Source organism: Alligator sinensis, unplaced genomic scaffold (assembly GCF_000455745.1).
Source record: "Alligator sinensis unplaced genomic scaffold, ASM45574v1 scaffold87_1, whole genome shotgun sequence".
In the NCBI taxonomy this organism is placed as follows: Eukaryota; Metazoa; Chordata; order Crocodylia; family Alligatoridae; genus Alligator; species Alligator sinensis.
This window is the reverse complement of record NW_005841929.1, coordinates 151,589-171,021: the sequence shown is the minus strand read 5'-3', so window position 1 is coordinate 171,021 and position 19,433 is coordinate 151,589. Positions and strand designations below refer to the sequence as shown.

The 19,433-nt window shown below is 42.7% G+C and overlaps 1 protein-coding gene across 7 annotated transcripts in view; it reads left to right on the top strand.

Moving 5' to 3' along the window:
• Nucleotides 1–19,433, top strand: part of CALD1 (caldesmon 1) — a 283,619-nt gene that overhangs the window by 189,769 nt on the left and 74,417 nt on the right. Inside the window, exon 1 of one of the 7 annotated variants that reach the window (XM_014517874.2) lies at nt 14,305–14,518. The exons of the other annotated variants lie outside the window; for them this stretch is intronic. Coding sequence (XP_014373360.1) covers nt 14,472–14,518 — 47 coding nt within the window. The 5' untranslated portion in view covers nt 14,305–14,471. Of the gene's footprint in view, nt 1–14,304; nt 14,519–19,433 lie in introns of those variants that run through there. 7 annotated transcript variants of the gene reach the window in all.

Here is a 19,433-nt window from a genome sequence, read left to right as displayed (position 1 = left end):
ACCTGTTCAGCCTCCACAAGAGGAGGCTGAGGGGGGACCTAGTGGCTGTTTACAAACAAATCAGGGGGGACATTGGGCATTGGGGGAGGTCCCTGTTCCCCTGAGCACTACCAGGAGTGACAAGAAATAACAGTCACAAGCTGGCAGAGGGTAGATTCAGACTAGACATCAGGAGGCGCTACTTCACAGTCAGGGCGGCTAGGATCTGGAACCAACTTCCAAGAGAAGTGGTGCTGGATCCTACCCTGGGGGTCTTTAAGAGGAGGCTAGATGAACACCTTGCTGGGGTCGTTTGACCCCAGTACTCTTTCCTGCCACGGCAGGGGGTTGGTCTTGATGATCTGCTCAGGTCCCTTCCGACCCTGCCAACTATGAAACTATGAAACTATGTTGACTAGTGTTTAACAATTCTCTGGGTCAAATTTGAATTATGACCACTGCTTACAAACTTACAGATATTTTAAACTAGTTCATAGACTGTATTTTGAGGAAATTTGTAATTGTGCAAATTTACAGGTAGTTCTTCCATCTAAATGTAGTGTGCATGTGTGAGAGAAAATCTTGCCACTGGTGGCAAACTGGAGAGGTAGTAGTGTTGTCCAGGAATATTTGAGAAGTAAGATTTATGTGGACCAGTAGGTAAGATAATAAGCTTTAAGGCACAAGCTTTCCCAGACCTGACGAAGGGCATTTTGTACTCAAAAGCTTGTCTAATATCTGTCCTAGCTGTATAGTTGGTTCAGTAAAAGATATTACTGACCAGGTCTTTCTTCTAGAAAACTTATTTTTGTTGGTGGTAGCTGACTCCTCTTTTCCTCATCATAGGCATGGGTAAAGTTAAGGGAACTCATAGCTCACATCAAAGGGATCAGCTCTCTGCCCTATTTTAAACTAGTTTAAGAGGAAGAGAGACTATGTTTTTAGCAGCTGAGGAAGGTGCTGCCCTAGTTTATGGCATGTCACCCCTGTGCACTGTACAGAACAGCACATTCATTTGCTAAGTTATGGCCAAAGTTATGGTTTCTCTTTTCCCTGAAAAGGTTGAAGAAAACTATTAAATCTTTTTGTGAATTGATTCTTCTGAAAAATGATTCAGTTTGACATTGTTACTGATGTTTGAACAATTAATTTGGTCCCTCTGGTGAACTTGATGGGTTCCCCTGCTTCAAAGGACAGGGGATGTTCAGCTGGCTATGGCAGAAAGTTTGATCTAGGTTTTCCAAAGTTTGAGGATGGATATTTGATCTGGGACCTGCCTTTGAGCCACCTCTTGTAACATCAGGAAACCTCTAAGGAGTCTGGAAGATGAATAGTGAAATTGCTACTCGACTGCCATTGCTCTAGGCAGGAACCCAGATATGATGGGATGTTGCTGTGATCCATTACAACAAATCCTATGAAAGGGTTCAGCTATAATCTTAACCTTTTTTGGAAACTAGGGCTGGGAGGGTAGGGTTTAAAGGTTACTAGATGGCTTTGTTAAGTAAAAACGGGTTGGATTGGGAGTGTTTATGGTGTCGTGAGACAGATTTGGGGTTGTAATACACACATCTACAGCATTCTAAGATGGACTTGAATGAAATGGAACGTAAAACTAACCACTGATTTCCAAAGCATTTTCAATGGGTTCAGGAATCAAACTCCTATCAAATTCAGTGGATGTCAAATTGACTTAACACCTGGGGCAGAAGAAGCCATATGCTGATCCTCGTCTGTTTCCAGTATTAACAAATGATCCAGAAATAGCACCCCCCAACCTTGACTTGTCAGCTAAAAATCCTGCAGTCCATTTTTTCCTCATGAGGATAGTCCCATGCCTGGTCACTAAATCCTTTCTGTGGGCAAAACCTAGTGATATGCCCCCTTTCTCCACCCCTGAAACATATCACAAAATAATAAAAGATGTACTGTAGATCTCTCTTTAGGAATGTTTTTGAAGTTTTCACTGGCTGCGGGCTTTTGAGGGAAAGAAAAGGCTTATATCCTGCCTCCAATTAATGCTATTAATGATTCACAGCACACTGTCGTATGTGTGGTGTGTTTTAATTAAATCAGAGGAGACATGCTTTGGACAGGATTTAAGGTTCACTTTGAAAGTTATTAAAGAAATTGACACTGTTTGCTCTTTGGATGTTCCTGGGAGCATCCGGTTAGATTATAATCCCGTGCAGCTAATGAAATAATGCCCATTCCAAAATACCTCAGGGTAATAATAATCAAATAACACTCCAGCACTGAGGGACTGAGCTGTTCATTAACCTAAGTGATGCAAGATTGTATCTGGAGGCCCCATACTTGACACATTTAAGCTAAGTGAAGCAACGAAATAAAGACAAGCTCTGCTCTAGATTTGGATTGTATCAGGTTACTTTTGGGGGAACAACCCATTTCTGAGTTACAGGATGAAAACTAGCTAGGGTAAATTGCTATAGATCCAGGGATTTGAGCTGATCTACCACGGTTTTTGCCAGCTGAGGACCTGCCTACTAGGTCATTTGCAGCATTTAGCAGTGTATACAGATTTGGATATTATCCACCTCTAAAGTTCAAGGATATTAGGACTGCAGTTTTTGGTACAACCCCATCTCTGTAATATGTCCTAATAAAAAACATGCTTCTTTGGGTTTCTGTTTGTGTGTGTGCTGGGATCAGTTGTTCCAGCAGTGAATTACAGTTTTACAAAAAGGCAAACACAACACTTGGAGTAGAACCTCAAACATAGCACACTCATGTCTGCTATCAGCGTGAGGGCACAGGCGCACAGCAACATTATGGATAGGCCTCACATTTAATAATATTTATTTTTAAAGTTTATGCTGGTTTGTGTGCTCTGCAATATAAGGACAGGTGTGTGCATATTGTGAGCAAACAGCAGGCTATGGCAGAAAGTTTGACCTAGGTTTTCCAAAGTTTGATGATGGATATTTGATCTCAGACCTATCTTTGAGCCACCTCTTGTAATATCAGGAAACCTCTAAGGAGTCTGGAAGATGAATAGTGAAATTGCTACTTAACTGCCAGGTGCATTATAGGTTGTTTGCCTTTTTCTGAAACATCAGGCTTTAAGCCATTGCTCTAGGCAGGAACCCTTAGGCCATCTGCTCTTTTGGGTGTTCTGCTCCTGTTTTGTTTGTGTCGTGCCTGTCTCATTCCTGATACTACTAGAAGCACGTTGGGGCTTAAATAAATTATAGCATCTGGATCATGACACTGCATAGCTTAGTACCTAATCACCATGTACAAGGTTAACCTACAGAAATAGTGCTCAGTTTTAGCCCCATGGTCCAGATGAATGGTATGGGGCCAGTCTGCAGGCCAGATTGGACCTCATGCCACTCCCATGCACTAAGTTCAGACCCTGTGCTGACTCTTTCCAGCTAGGATTGGGGCCCGGGGCCCTGCAACACCTCTGCCTTGCTGGGGGCCTTACACTGCCTCCACACAGCTGGAATAAGGCCCTGGGGACCTGCTCTACCTCTATCCAGCTGGGATCAGATGTGGGGACCTACACCACCCACAGTCAGTAGGATTGGGCTCCAGGGCCCAATGCTACCTCTGCCTGGCTGGTATCAAACACCGGGGACCTTTGGAGCACCTGCCTGGCCCTTCTACACCAGGATCAGGTCCTATGCACCTGATCTACTGTGCAGGACCTCCCCACAGATTTTGGGGAGTCCCATGGGCCAGATGACATGGTGCCAGGGGCCGGATCTGCCCATGGACTGGGGCTTGAGTAACATTGTTGCACAAATTGCTAGTTTCGTGCCCCTGGAGGCTTTTCCAATTACCTCAAGGAGGGAGTCACACTCTCAGGCTGGGTCCATTATAAGTTTATTGATTGCGCAATCGGTCGACAAAGGGGTTGAGTAACCCAAAGCAGAGTCGACCCTCAGTCTTTGTCTGAGGGTCTTTTATAGCTTACCTAAACAAAGAACTGTAGCGTGTCTCTTAACTATTGGCAGTTTCACAATTTTACTGTTACGTCTAAGTTTCCACAGGATGTCAGGACCTTTTAAGTTAGACTCAACTTATTATGGGATAGACGAAGGCACATGCGTGTTGGGGAAGCTGTGGTAAGCTCAATGTCCTTTAGTAACCCCTTATCTTCGAGTAATTCTAGGTCATTGAACAGGTACGATTGTGAAACTCTAAGTGTAAAGCTGCCTTTAACCTATATGCAGAAGCTATTAGCAAGCCATGTTGAATACAGAAGCATATTGCAAAAATAAAGCATCATGTCTACTTTTAAGCCTTATGTCTAAAATCTAATGTATTTGTACTACAATCTTGGCCTATATAGTATAGCTGCCTGCAATGATTTAGGAGTGGCACACGCTGGGCAGGGGGCTGGACTAATGACCTGGGAAATGATTAACCCAGTGACCCAAGCCTATGATTCTATCATTGAAATATTTTAAAGCATAAAAAACATTATGGCCCATTATTGTGCCCAGAGTGAAATTAACCCGCTTTTTGACTCTTTTGAATCTTTCACCCCAAATAGTTAACTTTTGTATCAGAACTGTTATTGAAATTGGTAGAGAATTTTTTGTATGGGTTATTTTAAACCATGAGGTAAAGTGGCAAATCTGGAGTCTGAAAAAATTAATGTAGGAACAGAACAATGGAAATGAGGCAAGTCCAATCAGGTGTCTGAACTGTAAGTGCTGTACTTTTAATATTAAATCAGAAATTTTCTGGTTTTATTATAAGCACCTAAAGCACCAGTAGGAAACTTAGGATTGGAAAAGAGCCTCTTGGACCATCAAGCTAAATTGCCCTCATTTACTAGAAATCATTTGTCCAAGGAAGCCCCAAGATCACCTATTCCAATCCCTCTCACACAGGGTTTTGGCTCCATTGTGTACGGTGATGTGCATACTGTAGTTATATAGCACCACTTAGATATCACTCACCCCACTTTAAATTCACATGTAGGGTAAAAGACACCAGGCAGAAAACAGAGAGATTTTGAAAATGGCCACTGAAAATATTGGACAAGTCTAAAGAATGTTATCAGGATACTTTTGCAAGAATTGCTCTCACTGAAAGATGTGGAACGTGGAAATATGATCAGCGGTAGTGATCAAGTAGGGAACTGAATTAGAAACTAATAAGCAAGTCCAGTTCTGTGTATTTAAAGGGGGGAAAAAAGTACAATGCACCTGAAATTTAGTGGTAATCTCAGTGTTCATGTCCTTGTAGCAGACTAATACCTGATTTACCAGGGACTATATTGTTGTAGTGGCTCTCCCAACAGACCTACCAGTTAGACAGCAAGCTGTATACAGAACAGAATCAGGCCCACAAAGAAAACATACATTTAATCAATAGCCTGTTGGAAAATTGTGGATGGTAAGTTGCTTTCTGCTCCTAACAAAAATGTAAATTATTACTGACATTTTTGCAAGTTTATTATGCAGAGTCAGAAATCAGGTTTTTTTTCTTTCTCCCCAAAAAGCAAAAAGGGGAGACCAAAAGGAGAATTCTTGTCTTAAAAGAACCAAAATCTAACACATTCATTATGAAAAAGCCCCAGACTTTTCTTGAACAATTCAAGCAAGGCAATATATATGTCTCAGTTGAACATTTTTACAGAAAAATACAATTTAAAAAAGCTTATTTTAACTGTTTTGCCAAGGAGAAAAAGCACTAAACGTTTCACATACTTGGCTGGCCCCTGCACGCCTGGAAAACTGTCACATGCACAGTGTCTGCACAAAGCTGTTGTAGTGTAGTTCATGGGAATGCCACGCAAAACAGACAGCTTTTCTACAAAAAACCCCCAAACTTTTATTTATGCTGGAGATGTCCCCATAGGCCTGTTTTAATTGTTCTTAGAGTGGAAAAATGAGGAATGCTCCAGTTCTTGATCCCCACTGTAATAGATCATGACTGTTATTCTGTTTTGCCTTGGGGGATAGGAATTTTTTTCCTTGCTCTTTGAGGAATCATAGACAATTAGGGTCAGAAGGGGTCTCAGGAGGTCATCTAGTCCAACCTCCTGCTCAAAGCAGGACAAACCCCAGCTAGATCATCCCAGCCAAGGCTTTGTCTACCTGGGTTTTTAAAACCTCCAAGGATGGAGATTCCACAACTTCTCTGGGTTACCTGTTCCAGTGCTTTACTACCCTCCTCGTGAGAAAGTTTTTCCTAATCTCTAACCTAAACTTCCCTTGCTGCAACTTGAGACCATTGCTCCTTGTTCTGTCATCTGCTACCACTGAGAACAGTCTAACTCCATCCTTTTTGGAACCACCCTTAAGGTAGTAGAAGGCTGCTATGAAACCCCCTTTAGTCTTTTCTTCTCCAGACTAAATAAATTCAGGGCCCTCAGCCTCTTCTCAGAAGTTATGCTCCCCAGCCCCCTTACCACTTTTTTTTCCCTCCATTGGACTCTCTCCAGTGATTTAATTGTGTCATGCTGCACACGTGTGCAGGTTTTTTATGATTTAAATGAGTTTGCAACATTTCAAACTAAACCACATCCTCATGTAGTTTAGTTTGCAACATAGCTATTCGTAATATTGCAGCCTTTGACAGCTCACCCCCCTGCCGCAGGAGAGGTGAGCTGAAGGCAGAAATGATGAGGTGGCCAATCCTATTTTTGTTTTTTTTGTGGAATCTGCAATGTCTCCTGTGGCCAGGGGGTAAGCTGCTGGTGGGCCAAGTGACCCCTGAGCTGTGGAGGGCCCCAGTCCTTCCTTCTGCATTGGTGGTGCCCCCTGGGGTCACCCATTTGGGCTGCTAATATTTTACTATTTAATATTATATATAATATTTTAATATTTAGCCCACTGAGTTTGTAAACTTCAACAAAAGCCATGTACGTGGCTTCATTATTATAAACTCATATCACTGCGCACAAAGTGTGTGGAGCATGAATTTGCTGTTTACAGTGGTCTAAGGTCACGTAGGCAGAAGTGAAAAAAAGTAAGAAAAAGGAAAATAGGAGCTGGCTTTTGAGGATGCTTTGTATCACTGAGATCTTTGATAGACTATAGAATAGTAATTGCAAGGAATTTATACAAGCTCTGTCACTAGAGATAAAAACAGGTCTAAAATCATTTCAGAAAACTGGCAGTAAGCTAGTGGTTCTCAACCTTTTTAAACTCAAGTTACCACCTAGCAAATGCCAGCTCTTAGCTTTCACTTGTTTCTTGACTATGGAAAAATAATAGAGCAATTTTTCTCTTACAAAGAGCTCAAAAAGACCACGACAGGTCAGAATGTTTTTGACACTCTGGGTTCCTAATTGAAATCTCTGGGTTTATTTTGTGAATTTTTTAGATGTTTGCCCACCTGCATATGGTAATATTGTGAGGCACCCTGTGGTACACTTAGAATGGCACCCTGGTTGAGGATCACTGCATTATGTGATAACTGAGGATGGACTAGATGGCCCAATGTCTTTCCAGTGTCTGACACCTATGATTTAAAGACACTGTGATCATATGATTCAGACAAAGCTGTAGTATTCAAGCTGCTTCAGAGTACCATTTATATATGCTCCCTGACAAACAACCACCACCCCAAACCAAATCTCTCAGGAGAGCTGGCTTAAACCCTTTCTTACTCTTTCTAAACTGGCTAAATTGAGATCCAGGCAGTTAACAGTGTCAGGGTCTTTCAGGTAAGACTTTAAAAGCCAGCATTCCCTCTCTTCTATGAAGACACAACAAAGTCTGGTATCTTTTTCTTTTATGAAAAGCAAGTCAATGTTTCTGTCCTTTCAGTGGAGTTTAACAACTCCCTTTTTCCTGCAAAATGCCAGTAGCTTTTTTAAGTTGTCTAAAATGGCTCAGTACAGACAGTCAAAAATCCTGAGGCTGAATTGATTCAGTCTTTAAAAGTGAGTATAAGATGCAGAGATTAAACTGAGAGACAATTGGACAAACATTCACTTTTGATTCAGGAAACGCAGCCACATGCCTGCAGGGTCTCAGGCCAGAAGCTGGGGAGTGCTAGAGTATGGCTCTCTGGCTTGTAGCCAGCATGGGCTGTGTGTTTGCTTCCTCTTCCTGTTGCCCCCAAGGTCTCTGGGAGTTGCAGTCCAGAATCACAGTAGCAGGACTGGGCAGAGTTTCTCATCACTTCCTCTTCCTGCTTCCAAGTGTCTCTGGGATGTGTAGTCCAAAGTCATAGCTAGCAGTAAGTGTTTAGCAGGCCATGGCAGCTCTGTACTCAGGGAGGAAGGGAAGTTCAACCCCCTTCCCAGGCCCCAGCTGGGGTTTGCCTGTGGGGGGCAGTCCCTGTTTCCCCCCTGCAAACCTTCTCCACTGGAGCAGACTGTGCAACCCAGCCCAGGGCTAGAAAGCATGCTGGGATGCTGGGGGACTGTGATTTCACTTGAGCCAGGAAGGGGTCTAGGACAGAGGTTTCATCAGCCAGTTTGACCCAAATCAGTTAAGTCTGATACTACATTCAACCAGGTTTATCTTAAATCAGTTTCAGCCATTTTGAAACTGGTTTATGTGCACTGAACTTCTGTTCTGTTACAGGTCTAAACCAGTGTCTGATTACTTAAACTGTTTTTTGTATAACTTCTGTCCCTAGACAATATGTCAACTCTTTTTGGAGCAGTGGCACACAGGAAGGAAGGAGGCATAGTACTTAAGTGTGCAGTATCTCTGAAACAGTCAGCTGCTTTTCTATAAGGTATTTACCTTTCAATTCCAAGTGGCCAAATACTGGAAAAGAAGGAAATATCAAGCTAATAAAACAGAAATAAATAGAATTACACGTCTGAGGATTGGAATAAGATGTCTGTGATTAGGATACGATCACTGAAGCCCTCTGCTTGTAGAAGTGGCCAAAAAAAAGGGGGGAGGTAAATTTTGATTGATCTTTAAGTGTCCTCTAATATTCCCTCTCTCTTAGGATGCTAAGATGCTGCAGTTTGGACTGGTAGAAGCTTGCTAGTAGCTGGGCCTGTTGGAAGGCCCTCCTGACCCAATCCTTCCTTGCAGCTTAGGCAAGTTCAAAGAAGATGGCATCATGTTGCAGTTCCTTCTGCCACTGTAGCAAACAGATAAGGAATTTCCCAGGATTATTTGACCTGGATTAATTGGGATGGATCATTCCCAGTGCCCCTGCTTCCTCCGTTAGGGTTTAATTAGCTCCTTCTTTTTCTTGTTTCTTGATAGAGTGCCCTGGAGTAAATAATTGATTCCATTATGTCACAGTAGAGTGCAAAAAACTAGGTTCCAAGAGGCATGCCTCTTGTCCTAACACTTTGTGTGCTTTCGATGTGTCAATACATTATTTAACTTGCTGGGGGAGAGTCCATTTGTCTTCGCATTGTTTTGCTTGCAGTCCCTTCACCTCACATCCAGAAAAGAACTCTAGCTGTGATGTGGGAAGTACTAAGCCTTTGGCTTTGATGTGAAGGGGTCTGTAAGCATTGGAAAAAAAAATTCAGCTCTAGCCCTTCTAAAATAATAGGTTAACAAGACTGGCAAGCTCCTGGCATAGGGGTCAACTTCCATGACTGGAAGCAATCTTTATGTGCCAGTGCCTATGAATCCTTTGACACGAGAACCAACCGAGAATAAATATTTGGCCTCACAAGTATCAACCTCTACTGAAAGAGCCATTCTTTGAGAGAATATGCTACAGGATCCAGCACTTCCAGTTCTGCATGTTGACGTTCAAAGGAGCTCTTGTTATACTCAGGGCTGCACAGCTGTAGATGGCAAAGGCTTTATCACAAAGTTACTCATTTCAAACCTCATGCAGCACAGATACTTTGTTCTTGGTGCTTAGAGCTAAAAGAAAGATGCATAAGGTAGTGGGGCTTGGTTTTTTTCACATGGAAAGAAAAAATATACAAACAAAAAACCAAACCCCCACCCCCACACACAAGGCTCAACACATTTCCTTAGCTATATAAAAAGTCCCAATGCTCCCAGAACATATGAACTTTCCTCAGGTATCCCTAAGAAAATATGTACCATCTCTTTTTTAAATCTTTTTCTTTAACAAGTTATTTTACTTGAAAGTAGTTATCCCTCATGTAGGGATTATGACAGGGGTATTGGCAGGATGGGAAGTACAACCAGAGTGTGGCTATATCTGTCTGTTTTGCAAGACAATAGAATTAATGTCATTACACTAAGTGGCCAAACACGCACTTTAAAAATTGAAAATTGCTGAAGACAGAAAGAAACATTCTCCTAAAAAAGTGCAAGTGAATTATCCTTCACTAGAACAATCTTGTTTTATTCACTCCTCTTTGTACAGATAGACAGAACTTTTCTTTCAGAAGGAAGTTATTAAAAAGTGGTTACAGCAGTAGCAGTCCTGCTGGAACACCGCATAAAACAATGCTCTTTTTCCTTAGGCAGATAGACCTTATGACCTCATTGCCATGGATGTAGCTTCATATGCACACCTAAAAATGAAGCCTGTACAACAGTTACTAGCAAAACAGTATATAGCAAATATGAAATTGGACTTAGTAATGCAGTGTCCTCAAAGCAGTTGCATTTGTCCATCCAGCTTTGTTATCCACAGTCTTCTGGGAGGCTTCCAGTCTGTACTAAAAGAATTTGACAAATTGCGCTGATTGTAATTTCTGGGTGGAGGAAAAATATGCCGTTTTAGTGTTGTAGAATTAGCCGTAATAAGTCCTTGTTCCCTCATCAAAATGATGGAGTGGTTCAAGTAGTTCCCAGCAATATTAAAGTAATATCTCATGTGCACAGCTATTTCAGCCATCTGTGTCAAAGAGGCCATAGCTCTGTGAAACCAGGGTATAGTGCACCAAATTTCTCCTATAAATCTCTACTGAGCAGGCAAAGGCATATACTGGCACAGATTTACACGATTAGCATGAATCATCACTCAAGAACTCAGTAGCGAGTGACATCTTCTCCCTGTGGGGTATCCAGAGAGAGAGATCTATTAGCCACAAACCAAATGTTACTGGCTTTTCTCTAGAGCAGGAGCAGACAGCCAGTCGGTAGTGTATGCGTTTCTTCTAGGCTAGGGGGTAAACCGTATCTGTGTGCTCCACCCATTTCCTCTCACTCACAGAGTTCTTAGGAAAATCAAGACAGCAAAGCCTGAAGTTATTTTGCTTACTCCGGCCTGGGTTTGGCAGCAGCATTTCTCAGATCTACTGCAGACTCATCAGAAGGGATTTATCCCTGTCTTCCTGAAATTGCAAGCCTCTTGACCCACCAAAGCAATGGGATTTGCCTTCTGGAGTCAGACTCTCCACTTGATGGCATGGGACTTTGAAATACATGAAACTATCCCATGTGGAATAAGCACAGGAAATTCTGGTAACCTCCAGGAAATGGCCAACTTGTGTGTGTTCCAATCTGCCGTGCAGAAAGTCCTGCTTGCGATTGCCTAATAAAGATATCTAGCCAGCTTCAGTTTTTATTCAGCTCATGCTGGAGCGCTTGCTTCATTTGAAACCCTTGAGACTCCTATATCCTCTGTGCGTTCTTGTTTTTTTTCTGTTTTTAATCTTCGTCTAATGAAAGAGTGAATTTAACTCTTTCTGGAATCTCTTAACTATATTACAGCTAATAAACTTCTGTCATCTGGTTAGAGAACTGAGACCTTGGTTTAATACTTACTTCATGAGGCTTCTCTTCTAAGCAGTCTTTCAGTTAGGGTGGCTTTTATTGATGCTGTTATATTTACTTGAGTGAGCAAAATACAAGACCTTCCCCTTATAGGATTTTACAAATGTCAGTGATCCTTCAGCCACACCTGAAATGTCTCCCCAAGGTGGTAACAAAATTCCATTTTAAATAATCCATAAACTTGCCCTTATTTTTCCATAGGCCTCGCTTTTACTCATCCAGGGGAAGTTAAACCACATGTCTCAAACATAACAGCATAAACCTTCTATTACAAAAAAAGTCCCCTACGATAATTGCCTCTTATAGGGAAAAGTGTAAAGGGCAAGCAGTCACATTGCTGTGCCTTTCTATACAAGCTGCCCTTGGGATTGAAGAGTGCGATAGACATGTGTTTGTTTCTTCTCCAGAAGGGCTTGGTGCTGCTCACTCAGTTAAAACCAAGTCTGTTTCCAGGAGAGGGTGGCCATCATAGAGGACCATTCCGGTTTTCTGCTACTCTGTCCTCTATCGATATGAAACTGGATGCCTTTACGTCCTCTATTTTTCTCTTGAAGACAATAAAATTAATGTCATTACACTAAGTGGCTATACACTTTAAAAATCCCAAACTGCTAAAGACAGAAAGAAAAATTTTCCTAAAAAAGTGCAAGTGAATTATCCTTCCCTAGAACTACCTTGTTTCATTCACTCCTCTTTGTACAGACAGACAGAGACAACTTTTCTTTCAGGAGGAAGTGATTCAAAAATGGTTACAGCAGTAGCAGTCCTGCTGGAACACTACATAAAACAATGCTCTACTGATTGAAGAGAAAAATAGAGCACATAAAGGTGTCTGGTTTCATATCAGTAGAGGACAAAAGACAACCAGCCTGTCCTCTGTGATGGCCAGATCCAGGGCCTATCTCAGACTACTCCCATATTAGAAGTCTGTCAAGCTCCATTTGCATTTTCACAAAACATTATTCCTTCATTCTGGCATCTGATCAGATGCACAGTATGATAAAGGAGTATTACAATGTATTTAATTAGGCCCCTGCCAAAGGGAGGAATTCTACTTTGCTAATCTCCTGAACAGGAAAGTACTGAGGACACTTGGAAAAAATAAAAGTTACTTGCCTGTAACCATAGTTCTTTGAAAAAGACTGCATATTCACATTCCCTGCCCACCTTTCCCTTTTCCTCAGGATCCTAATGTCCACAGTAGATCAGAGGAGGTTGTGGAAGAAAGTGGGATGGATGGTAGGCTGAGCTACCACTTTCCTAATCCCCCCATGTCATTATGAAATGTTGTACATTGTGGCTCACAATGTCAAGTGCATCTGCCACATGTAAGAACCAATGGATGGTTAAGTCAGGGTTTTGTGCCTGAGCTCATGCACAGGGAATCAGTGTCTTTATCTCCCCAAGGTATAAATGGGTGTAGCTCTGTTGAGGAAATCTGCTCTACCAGTTTCCATGGTGACAGATGTGGCCTTAAGTATGCAAAAAGTTTGAGCCAGTGTCTTGTGTTATCAGTGGCTCAACCTTTTATGAGGTACCATTACAGCAGCTGCTTTGCACAATTAATATTATACAGTTAAAAAGGGAGAATTTTAGAGGTAAATTATAATGATGTTGCATTTGAAGTTTGATCTGAACACAGATTAATACCCTGCTCTTATGAAAAGTGTTGGGGATATTCTAATACTTCTTGACAATGAGAACATTAATTCTGTGCCCCATTTGAAAGAGTGTTTTTTTGCTAGCTTTAGCAGAAAGGAGTTTCTTCGTGCTAACTCAAAAGTAAGGGTGCCACTTATTGGATAAACCCGACTGCTTCCTGAAGCACCAAGTGGATTTTCCATCCAAGTACTGAGCACACCCACTCTTGTTTTAACAAGCTCAGAACCTGGGATATAATGGCACTACACAGTAAGCTTGTTACAGTGTGTTCACATGCTGCATACTGTGCTAGCTCAGAGGGTTGTGAGAACTGAGCATGTGAACTCATGGTTGATGATGGTATCTCAAAGTATGTGCATTTGTTGGAATGTTTAGATTTCACTGCAGTCCTGTTTTTTTCTGACAAATGCTTCAGTCATCTCTGGGAAAAAATATGGTCAAACTCTTGACTTCACTGGGGATTGCAGCTGCTTCACATCTCTCAGGATTTGTTCCCACGTGGAAACTGATCTCTGGCTTTTTTGGTAGCCTTATTCACATTGATCTTTGAGGAACTGGCCTGGGTGTGACTGTTTGTTTTTATATACTTATAAAGTGATTTCCAGAGGATGGAGGACCCTTTCATGGACCACTGTTTTATATTCATTCCTCTCCCCGCATGCAAACTGTACTGAGTTGTGTGATTCTCCTGCAAGCAGATACTTGTGAATAATCACACCCTTTTGTACTGTGTATTTCATTCTGACTCCTCTGGGCTCAGATAGTGCATGGAAACAAAAGTAATATTTTGTGAAAACTGTGAAAAACTGGCATTTGTTTTATGGATGATATCTTTTATCTGGCAGCTGGGAAACCCACAGCATGTTGAAACTTTAAGTAAAAAGCCAAAACATCATGAAGGGGATATGTCAGAGGGAATACAGCAACAACAACGACAAAAAAAATTCTGAATCATATGATCACAGTGTGGAGGGAAGGAGGGTGGAGGAGACAGGATAGACAGTGAGCCTGACAATCAAATTCAGACTGCCATCTCAGAAGCTAAGAGGCCAACCAAATAGTTAACCTGTAGAGTGGAAAGAACATCCAATGAATCTCACATGCCTAAAAGGATAATGACATTTTTACTATCTCATTCCACGCCCTGCTCATCCGTCCATTTGCTCACTGAAGCTGGCAGCAGTTTGCACTGATTCATACACTTCAGACATGATCAGCCGCTCGCACTGCATACAGAACTTAAACAGCCTTTCCAAGTGAGTTCCCAGTTTTTGTCATTGATATTTTTTGTAGCTTTTAGCTTCTCAGTTTGATTCAGGAAATGCTGGATGATTGCGATGGAGAAGGAATAATAGTAAGCTGCAGTGTGAAAGGAGCTGGTTGAAATGAGAACAAACACTGGATGTGTACTTTTTTTTGTCTGTTTGTTGTTTTTGCAGCTTCTTGTGGGGGGGAAAGCCCCCTTCACCTTGCTGTAATTGCATGTAGACTTATTTCTGCATCTCTCTGTGGTCCAAAATGCAAGACTTAAAATGCTTTGCTTGGAAGCAGTATTCTAAACTCTCAGTTATTCCTGAGAACCAGGTACTGATTAGAGTTGCTGTTAATGAGAAGTTTTCAAAAGCTGCAGTTTATGTGGAAATTGGTCATGTAAACTGGATTACATAAAGAGTCCTCATGGCATAATCTGTCTTGAAGGTAGGAGGGAAGGGAGGAAGAAAATTAATAGGATTACATGATGTTTCCTAAGAATTGTCCAAATAACATTTCCCAGTATTATTTGCGTCCTCTATTTGGTCCTGTTTGCTTAAAAAGTGAAAGGCAAAATATCAATCTCTGTCTGTGTGAAGTGCAATGAACTGATACTCAATGGATAGGCTTTGTTTGTTATCACATGAGAAAAGGTTTTAAAAAATGAGTGATCATTTTGGTTGCCTTCATTTTTGAAGTGTCCAGCAAGAAATGCCTTTGGGGTGCCTGATATTCAGAAGCTCAGCACATTCTGAAAATCAATCCTCTTTTAAGATCCCTGGTTGGGAATCTGAACTCCTGAAGCTTTTTTGATTTGATTAAAAATAAAAATGAGCTCGATCCTCAGGGCTTAATGTAGTTATTTTGCACTACATCTTCTGTGGAATCTGCCTGTAGAAGCATTGTGGCCAACCCTGTGAGGATTACCACATTTCAAGGGAGATCCACCAGTGGCATAGAGCCAGCCTAGATGTTTCTCTACTGATGGTGTGAGGGGGGAAGTAGGTAGGATGCACCTATGTTGCATTTTTTGGCACTTTGGTGTCATTTGGTGGAAACATATGCAATAGAGAACTTTGGTAGTTGTTGGATACTCCGAGGAACTGGCGATGCATGCAAGGGCTCTGATGTGAAGTACTGGAAACGCTCTTTGCACCCTGCTTCAAACCTGATCTTCGATCTACGTGCCAGGTTTTGCCCATTACTTTGGGACTTATGGTAAACTGGTTCCCTTTGAGACCTATTTACACTGTTGGAGTAATGAAAATGAGTATCAGACCAATGGAAAGTAAGACTGACAGACATATGGGGCTATGGGGCTAGGGACAGACATTCAAAAAGCCTAAGCCTGAATTGATTTAGTCTTTGTAGGCTAGTCTAACCTGGCTATGCTAAATCACTTTGTAACTGAACAGACATCCCAGACATACAGGCACATGCCTGCAGTGGCTTAGGCTAGAAACCAGGGGGCACTAGAGAAGCCCCCCCACTCCCTTGCACAGTGCTGAGGGGGGAGGGGTGTAGCCAGGCCCTGGCAAGACACTTTGATTAGGGAGGGGTTCCCCTGCCTTCTGAACAGCTCAGCAGGGAATTGATAACAGTGTTTATCAGCCCTAACTCAGTGTTTATCGCCTCATTAAGAAAACAACAGAGGGATATTACCAGCTACCTGTTGATTCTTCCTTTGTCCCGTTTGCCACAGCAGGGACCACAGCCAGCGTATGGTCTGCTAGCTAATGCTGAGAGGTGTCTGTAAGGCAGAGGGGATGGGGGAGGAGGGGAGCAAGGATGCCTGTAGTCTGTGTCGAGCTGCAGCCAGGGAGCAGAGGGGTGGGGCCAGCTCTGCTGTGGAGCAGAGAGCCCCACCCAGCCCAGAGAGCATGCCGGGGTGCTGGAGGAGTCCAGTCTATCTTAAACCAGCAAGGGGTTTGGGACAGACATTGCATAAACTGGTTTGACCCAAATCAGTTAAGTCTGATACTACATTTACCCAGGTTTATCTCAAACTGGTTTCAGCCATTTTTAAACTGGTATATGCACTGAACATCTGTTCTGTTACAGGTTTAAACCAGATTCTGATCATTTAAACTGGTTTATGTATAATGCCTGTCCCTAGCCAGGAAGACTGGAAGTAAACTTTGCAAAGTGCTCTTGCTACTCCAAGGCGCATCCCCATGAATGGGAATGTGAGTTTCCCTGGGGACAGATAGCAGCTGCACTTATTTGTGCCACTGCTACTTGTCCCCAAGCATGTTCTTGCATATGCACTCTGGCTTGCGGCAGATTTCCTTGGATAGGGTAGGGAGGTAACAAGCTCCTAACCTGGCCCCAGCAGCCTTGCCTGAGGTCCTGGGGACCTGCTGGGACTTCAGCAGAGGCAGTCTGGGCACATGGAGCCTGGCTGGAAGTGGGAACGTGGCTCTGGCTAGCCAAGCTCCAGTTCCAGGTGGCACATGCTGCAACCACATGCACTGCTCTGCTTTCCTGGATCTTCTGGTGTAAAAAAAAGCCCCTGCCTCACTGCAAATTGGCAGCATGGTGAATGTGTGCAGTTTGCGGCACCACAAATGGGTTTGCAGCACCACAAGCCACACATGCACACTCGTGGGGATGCACCCCAGTGTGCATCTAGAGTACGTCCACTGAAGTCAGTGGAATAATACCTATGCAAAATGTGTGTGAGTGGAGAGAAGGGGGAGCAATCAAGCCCCTGTGATTGCTGCATGGTCAGCTATTATGCCATAGATTACCTGCACAGAAAAGAATTCTCTACTCTTATTCTTTTGTGAATATGCATATAGACTTTGTGAACCTGTGATGGCATAGTTAACCCTTTTTTTCTGACAAGATTTTTGATGAACTTATGAGCTCAGTGAGGAGGACAGCTTAAGTCTTCTAACAAAGTATTGGTCTTTTCCAAAGCATTGATTTGGGTCTTCATGTTGAAATACTTTCCTTTCCAAGGCTGAGACACAATGTAGTCACTAACTCCCCATTTTTTGCCAGTGCATCTCAGTAGGACTGGGAAAAAAGGAACATAAAAAAATCATATATAGTTTTGCTTAGCGGGAATCTCCAGGGTAGGCAAGGAAGGCTTTGCCTTTTCTGTTTTGAATTGAATAAATATGAACTTCAGCTGCTTCCAGACTCACATTGGCCTGTTTTGCATGTCAGCTTTTTAAGATGTTGTCTTCCCTTTCTACACAATTGTTATATTAGGGTAAGTATATTGCATTACACCTAAATAAGATGGATATAATCCTGTTAGCATTCAGTACACCAAAATATTAAAGCAGAATCTTTCATTATACCCACTAAATCATTCATGAGGGCTTGTAATAAACTCTTTAGAGCTTGGTTTGGATCCATAGAAGTTAATAAGTTCTTCTGTTGACTTCACTAGAGCTTGGATCAGGCCTTTAGACTGCAAGTTCCTTGGCACAGGAGCTAAGTTATTCGCCAGCAACTTTAAGCACATGTCATTTTTGCATAGGATTTATTCAGTTAATACCATATTTTCTCATATTTAACCCACACCTTTTCCCCCCAAACCTGCTGGGGAAAATTGGGGTGTGTATTATATGTGAGAAAAAGGGGTCTCCATGGGTCTAGAAATTTGATCACAGGGTTGGGGGTGGGCACAGCAATGGCAGCATTAATTTCTATAACTCTGGGAACCATGACAACTAACACTACCACTGCTCTATGTGCCCCCCACACCAAATTTATGGATTTGTAGGGTGCTTCACTCACCAACCACATGCTGGATCAGGCCAGCATGCAGGGCTGTTCCATGGGTCGAACTCCACGTGCTGGTTCCAGAGCCATGTGCCAGGTTGCACTTGGTGCCCTGAGTCTGTTTCTGTACACTGAGTTGGGGGCTGTGTGCCAGGTCAAGGCCTGCTGCACAGCCCTAATGCTGGTGCTCCAGATTGAGCTCGGCCTCATTGCCCACAGCCCTGAAGACCCCAGACCTCTGCCTATGCTCTAAAGTAAGATATTTTTCCTTATTGGGGCCTTCCAAAAATAGGAGGGGGGGTGTTATATGTGATAAAATATGGTAAATTACATGTGCACACATTACAGCATTAGAATTGCTTGTGACCATTTGTTTTTGACGAGTCTGATGGGTCTCTAACATAGTGAAGTTTCTTTCTGCTCCATATATAGAATCCCAGATGAAGAGAAAGAACCTTATTTGTAGAATGGGAGACAGAGGCACTTGGGAGCAGCATACTATTGTATTGGAACCCAGGTTGCCAACAATGACATGGGCTGCATGACCTGATAAGCACCATAGTCTGACATTCCAGGTATAGGATGCCTCCTGCTCCTGCTTCTTGTTGTTTTGTGTGTTTGGTTTAAATATTGTCATCCCCTTGTTAGTCCCATTCTCACACGCTCGTCTACAAGGACAGTTGATCTGACCTTTCACTATGCTGGCAGCAGGGAGGCTTCAGAGTGGGCAGATAGAGGCCCAAGGGTGTGGTGGGGCTTGGGCTGGGAGCAGAGGCTGCAGGGAGGAAGGAGTTTGGGAGCTGAAGCAACAGGAGGGCAGGCAGCAAATGCAGCTCTGGCACTGATCTGGGTTTGGGGCTGGAGCCAGAGCCTAAGCAGTCACCTTCCCTTTGCTGCCCTGTACTCAGTTCCAAGATGAGGGGTGTTTCCCTCTGCTATATGGGGGGAAAAAACCTCATCTTGAAATTGAGTAAATATGGTAGTATTGTTGTCATTTCTGAATGAAGTGACTATTTTCATAGGAAAGCAGGGGTGGAAGGGACCTCATGAGGTTGTCTATTGTACCCCCTGCTCAAGGCAGGATCATTCCTGACTAACCATCCCAGCCAAGTGTCTGCTCAATCTGCTCTTGAAAATATCCAGGGATGAAGAGTTCACAACTTTTCTTGGTACCCTGTTCTC